This window comes from Corvus brachyrhynchos, unplaced genomic scaffold, assembly GCF_000691975.1.
Source record: "Corvus brachyrhynchos isolate BGI_N302 unplaced genomic scaffold, ASM69197v1 scaffold48, whole genome shotgun sequence".
NCBI lineage: Eukaryota > Metazoa > Chordata > Aves > Passeriformes > Corvidae > Corvus > Corvus brachyrhynchos.
Window position 1 is genome coordinate 4,341,956 of NW_008240027.1, and position 8,325 is coordinate 4,350,280.

Sequence of the window (8,325 nt, forward strand, 5' to 3'; positions counted from 1 at the left end):
AAAAATAAATCACAGAGGCACTAATGCTTATTCTCTCCCTCCTGAAATGTTCACCTTCCCCCCTGCTTCTCCCAATTCCTTACGCAACCACCACCAATCAACCAGGAAACTGTTGCTAACTCTTGAATTTTGCAAGTTAGCAAGTAAAATAATAAAACAATGTTTTAACTGTCAGAGATCCTGGCTCACGAAGTGCACTTTGGTCATTTCCTTTAATAACTGTAGTTTAGTAGTAATGATTTATAATAGTTCATAATATTCTACTAACTGTACTATATTAATAATACTAATACTTTGCCCTTGCCTAGTGTCTTCTGTCAGAAGATATCAAAGCGGCACACTCTGCTGTGAGGGAGGTATCACTACTCCCCCGTTAGGGATCGGGAAACCGTGACTCCAAGCCATGCCCGAGGTCAGGATTCCCGATCCCCAGCACAGCACGGCAGCCACCAAGTCTGGCCGCACTTCTCCTGCCGCAATCCTCTGACAGCAGTCGAGCCTGATCGATGGGGCTGAAGATTTAATGTGATTCATTCCTTCTCGAAAAGCAAGGTTTGGCCAGTGGTTGGGAGGCCGTGGTTTTGATGGGAAATACCGAGCAAGGTGGGGGGGTTTCCCTGCAACTGTAGAGTAAGTACCCTCCTGCCAGCATCCAGGCACACAGGGCAAAGAGGAGCAATCAATATTTACTGCATCCATGCCCATCTCTTCAGGAGGAGATGGATAAATGTAACATTTCGGTGTTGCTGACCACTCCGAGGACAGTGGTTACAAGCCCTGACACCAGCTCCCGGGGCGTCCAGAAATGAAGAGAGAAGACACGAGGCATCTCTGGCATGGCAGAGATGACGTGAAGACTGGCCGGATGGCCGCGGCTGCACGGGGAAACATTTTGGAGGAGAAAACAGCCCCAGCCCTCCCCCTCAAACGATCAATTAAAAGCCATCCTTCTGCCGAGAGCGGGTGAGGACAGCAAATGAGGGCTGCGAGGAGCAGTGCCCGGCCGGGCTCTGCATGACAATTGATGGGAAGGGGAGGCCGGGGGAGGCAACCCTATCCCTCCCCTCACCATGGTGATTAGGTATTCTGAGTGCACCAGATAGCCCCAAATAACAGAAAGAGAAATACAAACTGGAGACCGGCAGATCCAAGGGAGGCCAGATGGCCCCACAGCCGGCAGGGGCTGGGCCCCTCCAGCCCTTCCCCACTTTTAACTGTTCAAACATTTCTTTATCCCGACAAGACAATTAAGCCGAACAGCATGGAAAGGAGTCTCGGCAACCGCTTGCAGAGAGAGAGGGAAGGTTGTTGCCAGAAAAGCAGGAAAAGGAGGTGACTGCTGCGCGCTCCAAGACCTCCCTCCATGCAGTACACTTTACTCCACGAGGATGGCGAGTATTTGGTGGAGCAACAGGGATGGATGCATGGTCATCATCCCTGCTACTGCTACTGCCCATCTGCCTGCCCAGCCCTTCCAAAATTCCACTGCTGCTTCTTCACTCCTACATTACGCAGGGGACTGCACGACAGAAAGAAACATTCCACTCGATTTATTTCATTATTTCACAAGCAGAGTTAAGCTTGCAATTTCCCATGGTCATGGCTGATTATCATTAGCAACAAAGCATCACTTCATGTTAGACCCCAAATTTTACCAGCCTTGGAAGTGGTGCATCCCAGCAGGAAGAGCTGTGAGCAATGGACGTGTGGACACATGCATTCCCCCTCCAATCTATTGTTCCCCCACAAAAAATAAACCTTCTTCCCCGCAGCACATGTACATAGACACACACAGCTCTCTACACAGGTCATAACATAAATCCCAACACACACGTCTGAGCGGGTGGGTGACAGCACAAACAGCCCTCGATCTGATTTCCAAAGCACCACATTATTCAAGAATTCATGCTGTGATCATCATAGCCCTGATGTCCATCACCTGAAGTGCAATTTACATTTCATCGATAACAAACCAGTTGTTTCAAAAGGAAAACTAACTGCATGCTAGAGATGCTCTTTAAAACCCCAAAGTGGAATGAACAAACCCCAAAGAGCTCACGAATACATCACACAACTTCTCCTGCAGTAAAGAAACCAGTTGCAGCACAAACTATGTCCAAGGTGAAATATGATTATCAAAAATAGTAATAATCAAAATAATGTTAATAGAATCACTCCTACTACACTCAGCAGATCCAAGGGAAGAGCAAGGATCCCAGCCTGCTCCCAACTCAAATGTTCATCCCCTGGGCACAGCAGGAGCTGGGCAAGAGCCGCCAGCAGGAGCAGGGAAACAGACTTGGAGAGCCAGACTCTGGCCAGAGGATGGAAACTGAATCAGTGACCAGGATGCAAAGGATCACCTTCACACATTGGTCTGTGCTCCACAAGAAGTCACAGACAACACATGATGGAGACCAAGCAGCAGACAGTAATGGGAAACCATCTTCTGTGGTTCCAGGGAGGCTGGGGGCACGGGCAGCCCCATGGGGATGGCAGAGGTCTCTGCTCTGATAAGGTCCAGCTCTTTGCCAGGAGGTCCCAGCTTCGGCACTGACCTCTGCCTGTCACTTTGTGAGAAAGCAATGCCACAGGAACCGAGTACAGAAGGACACTGAGACAGATTTTATTAGAAGTAAAAAACTAGGAATCTTTCTTTTTTCCCCCTGATTTTAAAATAGGGCTATAGATCTCTTTTGCAGAAAGGAACATGCCATTTATTTCCACTCCTTCTAGGAATCTCAATTATTGTACGCTTATTAAAGCAAACCCATAAAATATGTCTTCCAGTGCCTTTAACACATGCTTTACAAGAAGCTCCTAAACTCTAACAAATGGCATTATTTTTCTCAGCAAGCACCTAAGGGAATGGGCCCATCCAGTGCATGGTATGTCTGCTTATCCCTGGAAAGACTCCACTTTTCCACATGCTTCCTGCACACTCCATCACTCCGGATGTCCTGAATACTCACATTTTACAGCAAGAGACAACTAACCTAAATGCAGACATCTCAGCCCAATTTGCTGATTAACAAAGAGTGCAGTCCCACCCAAAAGCACCCCAAAAATGCTGTCCTTTTGTGGGATGCCGGCTATGGGTCCAAGCAACATCCTGCTTTAAAAGTAAGGAAAGGTTCATGCAAAAGGCTGAGAAACCTCTCCTGCATAAACACATCTCTTATGGGACCAGGTGCTAATCTGAAATACACCAGCAAATATCCCAAATAATTTTACTGAATTCTGCAAATTTCTTCCACTGGTGAAAACAGGCTGAGACTTTCCTCCCATGACACAGAGGACTAAACATGCACCTTCAAAACACTCCTTAATGTGAAAATGTCTCACTTTGATCCTTCTTTTCTTGCAAAGTCTTCCAAGCAAAAACCTATTTTTCAGGGAAATTAAAACTCAGTGATTAAATTTTATTTAAAAAAAAGGGGGGGGGGAAACTTTCTCTAGAAAATCACCCTTTAAGCTATGAGATAAAATAAATATTTTAATGATCTATTCAAAAAAGGCTCCTGTGCGGTGGAACAGAATACTACGCAGGGCAATCATAGTAATTCAGCTTCCATGTAATACAAACCCTTTCAGCAATCTGAAAAATCCACCGAAATGGTGAAGCTTTGCAAACATGAAAAGCACCTGTTAGATATGGGGAAGTGTTGCTGATCTATGAAAATTTTACAATTTTTGCTTGCAGTTGTAGAAAAGCCCAATTACATTTTTACTTTGAAGCTACAGCCACCTACCTGCTCCATAAGGAGCACAAGTAGGCAGCTTTTACAAAGGGATATACATAACAGTTACACAAGGAATCCACAAAACTTCTCAGAGACAACAAACCTCCCAAAGGACACATTTCTACAGAAACTCCAAAAATATATCTGCAAATGTTAATGCAAAAGAGGATCACCATTCTATCTGCAAACTGTGATCTCTTGAATTTTTCACTTCAGAAGTTTCTGTTTTCTGATGGTCAGCATCAACGACCATTAGGATCCTCTAAAAGCTCCACCACTCGCTCTCAGCCTCCAGCAAACACACCCATACATGTGTATGCACACACCAAATAAATTTGCCATCTTAATGGAGCGAAATTTCCATGGTGCAGTATCCATATGTGATGGGAATATGATACAGAGCCAACAGACATATTTAGTGTACATCATCCCGGTAGCTACAGAAGAATTTTAATGTCAATGAAGTATCAGGGATGTTGCATTTGCTCAGCTCTACCGTGCAGAAAAGCATCTTGAAGAGATTGAACATGGTAACAAAAACAATGCAACAAAACACCTTCCACTTCTGCCCAAGTTTTCCAAGCTATCTGCAAAGTTTTTATTCTGCTTTGTTTCCCTGGCAAGTCCCCTGCCATGGCACTGGCAGCGGCACTGGCAGCAGCGCTGGCAGCCGGTGTCACCCTGCCTGCATCTGTGCAAAGCCCTGTCTGCTCCCCGAAGGAGAGGAACCACGTTCGGCACACGCTCTTGGCAGAGGCAAAGCACAGCAATGGATGTGGATGCGTCTGTCTGTCCGCAGCTGTGCTCCATGTGGTCTAATTCATTTAACAGATTTACTTCTTTAAATGGGGTATCTGACAGGATTTTGCCAGCAAGATCCATAGCAGCTGATGTGCTCTAAATTCATTTAGCCAGCGGACTCTCTCCTCCGCTGCTATCTCTCAGAGTACTCTTTCGAGCAAGCTTCATTTTCACAGCCAGGTTATATCGATAAGGGAAAGATCATCAACAAAGATGTCTCTAAGCCTTGCCATCTCACCTGCCTCCCCCATGGATAATTATATTACCAGCTTCCACACATCCACACGTGCTCCCACCTACAGCTACTTCCCCTACGGACCCAAAAGGAGAGAAAGGAGATGCTGAACAATGAAAGGAGCTTACGGCACAAAAAGTAGCACAGTCGGGGGTGGATCAGAAGGAGAGGGGGGAGAGACACAAGAGATCACACTGGTACTGCGAGAAATACACGGCTCCTGCCTTCAGTGGGAATTGTCCTACCCTCACAAACACGGACAATAAAAGACACACTTGCAGCATATTTCAAAACCAAAGAGCGATGGATTTAAAAGGCAGGTTGATTTTATGATGACTTTTATTGAAAAGGTACGCTGGGTTTAGGCAGATGTCTTTTAGCGCTGGTAAGTTAGCACAGTGCCTAATTCAAGGAGACAGCCTGAGGAAGCAGCGCCGACAGGGGAGAGAGAGCCACAATGTCTCTATTACTCTCCTCAGTATCATAAAGGGGAGAAGAAAAATCACATCTGAAAGGGAGAGGAAGCAACGGTGCAGTAGGTTTTTGTTTTAAAATAAAAGTAGTAATAATAACAACAACAATAATAAAGTTGTTTTCTATGAATAAAATTCAGTAGAACAAAGGAGCCCATGTGAAAAGCAAACCACTCACTCCGTGATTACATGTCTGGGCTTACAGAAAAACTCTGATCGTAAGTTAGCACTCCTCCTTGGGGCACCACGCTCTGTTGCCCCCAGGCCACTCCCCATTGTGGATCACCTCCCAGCTCTGCAAACCTAGAAGCCTGCCCTTCATGAAGGACAGCTCTGCCCCTACGTGTGGCAACACCACAAGGGACAAGGTGATGGGGGAACAGGGAGTTAGCCCTGAACAAGTGGACTGGGTTCCTTTAGTCCGATCGCTGGCCTGCAAAAGGGCACATCACCTTTCAGTGGGCATCAAAATGGGGGAAACACTCAGAGAAAGCACGTGATGCAACAGCTTATTGAACTGTAAGAACAATTTGTGTTTGTCTTAAAGAGGGAGCTCAGTGGCCAAAAATATTCTTGAGTTAACCAGAAGAAAAGGAACTTTTGTCCTAACCTGAGGCATGAATCCTGACAGTCAGTAATGCATTTGCTCTAAGAATGGTGTGCATGAAGAAAAGGTCAGAAAGAAACACCTGAAGAAGCAGGGGACACGTGCTTGCTGCAAGGTTTGGGGAAGTTCCTGGCTACACATTCCAACTGCATCCTTGTTTACATACATACATGTACCAGCACCCACAGCCTCACACTGGTGCACGGACAGCTTTCTGCGTGGTCAACATCGCCTCTCCAGCTGTTTGCTGGAAGGTGAGTTTCCTTCAAGAGCACCTCACCTTAAAATCTGTCAATGTCCTTTTGGAAGAACAAGGCGGTATTGCATGGCTGAGCTCAGCAGGCAGGAAAGGCTGCTTTGCCTCTGCCTCCAGTAAGTCTCACAGCACTGCGGGACAATCACCTGTTGAGTATCTCAACAAGGCACAGTTAAACAGCCACCAAGTCAACAAAGGTACTTACATCTGTCACTTCGGTCTTCGGGACTGGATGAGGTCTCACGGTCAGAAATGAGGCCAGAAACAGCAAAGATCTTCTTCCCTGTATCATCAACTTTGAGGGAGCCAGGGGAGCTGGAGGGGAGCTGGGTGCCAAACTCGTACTCCTTCCCATCAGTGTCCGAGAAGCGCAGATGGGGTGAGTCAGTGTCATGGCAGTTTTTCAGGCGCTTGGCCGGGGTAAAAGCTGACTGGTAGCTCTCCCGGTCTTCAGTAGATGCAAAGGGGCGGAAAGCCCCGACGCCGCTGTGGTTCAACATACTGATCGGGGTGCAGTCCAGGTTGGGGGGTGCAAACTGGGGGTGGAGGTGAAGCAAGGATGGAGGAAAGTCACGGTTTGCAAATGCTCCCGGCACCCCGCCTTGGCGGTGATACATGGAGGCAAAAGTATATGAGCCATTGGTAAAGGGAATATGCACGTCCTTATCTGCTGACACGGGGACCCCAAAAGGCCTTGGCTGCTGGCAGGGAATGGAAGCATCACGGCTGGCTTCGGCAGTGGAGGCGAGAACCATCAGTGCTGGGGAGGCCAGTGGGTTGGGGAGATAGGGTGAGTTCTCCATCTTGAACGCTGCCCGGTGTAAGTCCATCGGAGTCTCTTTCCTCAGCAGGATCACAAGCAGAATGATCTTCCCTGGAAGGAAAGCAAAGCGATGCCTAGGAATGGAGTGGGGAAAATTACTGGAGCATCATCACCCTTCGAACACTGCAAGGAAACAGAAAGGGAAAGAAAACACAACCAATTAGGTTTCTGCACTCATTTCTCTGGGATGCTCCAGCAGCAGGGTGGCCACATGTGTTACAAGCCACCGGCCGGAGATGCGCCACTGTTCTCATTCAAGAAAATCAATAGACAACTTCACACACTACTGGAGTCGGCCCTGGCCCTCCAGGTTAAAGGGTATCATCCAGTGCAGATGGATGAAAGGCAAACCAAACATAATAACATGCAGATTTAATAATGCACTAATAAAAAATGTTCAGTCTAAAATTAACATAGTAACTCCAAATTATAACTGGAATTTTATATGGCAAGCAGCACATATATATATAACCGCAATAAACTTAAGAAAGCCTCCACGTACACATATCCTGCTATTTGCTTGGGGGTTGTGGGTGTATAACCAACATAAAAACATCCATTGTACATAGTTACCCAAATCAGCCAGCACACACAGTTATACTGTACACGATGCTTGAGACGTACGTAACTGACAGGTATTTTCTCTCACTCTCACAGTACATATGGGTAGATGTGTACTTGCACACACAGTGCTCCATACCATCATATATATGTATGCACACCATTGGAATGTAGGAATGTGGCTGTGGCCGGGTGCGTGTGTATAGCACAAACACCCACGCGTGCACACATGGTCCCCAAGAGCCAAAAGAGAAGAGACTCCCCCAGTGAAATGCCTGGCGTCTCTGACAATACTTAAAATCATAATGGGTGCTTCTGCCATCTGATCTCTGCAAGCGTCTGCCTTTCGGGTTGGGGACAAGAGAGGATGGATCAGTAATTTTAGTTCCTAATGTACTCACTCTTAAGTAGATTTGTAAACTGCCCTGGATGTGCCATTAACATTTAGAGGGAAATGTTAACAAAATTTCTGCCTCGCATCTTGCTGAGCCTCCCAGGTTGGCTGCAGCCACCCACCCAGCCACAACCCCCTCCCAGGGTGAAAGAAAGGAAAATCCTTCTTTCTCTATCTCCCCCAGTTCGCAGTGCCTTTTTGTGTTGCTATTTTCTCCCCCAATCAATCTCATGCCTTTTCTTTTAAGCTTCCGCCGCCTGCCATTCAGGCCCCACAACCCAGCTTAAAATACAAGGACTATAACTTTGAAACAATATACTAGCCGCTAGAGCTCAAAGGGCCAGAAAAATCATATAATAATAAAAAGCTGTTACAAATTGTGCCTCTTAAATCCAGAGGGTCAAACATCTCAAATAAAACTTAGTGAAAGAG

At 46.5% G+C, this 8,325-nt stretch overlaps 1 protein-coding gene across 1 annotated transcript in view; it reads right to left on the reverse strand.

Annotated features, from left to right (window-relative positions):
* The window catches only part of RNF220 (ring finger protein 220), a 222,351-nt gene that overhangs the window by 209,669 nt on the left and 4,357 nt on the right, over window positions 1–8,325 (reverse strand). Inside the window, exon 2 of the mRNA XM_017743556.1 lies at window positions 6,321–7,061. Within this exon, the coding sequence (XP_017599045.1) occupies window positions 6,321–6,945 (625 nt within the window). The 5' untranslated portion in view covers window positions 6,946–7,061. The remainder of the gene's footprint in view (window positions 1–6,320; window positions 7,062–8,325) is intronic.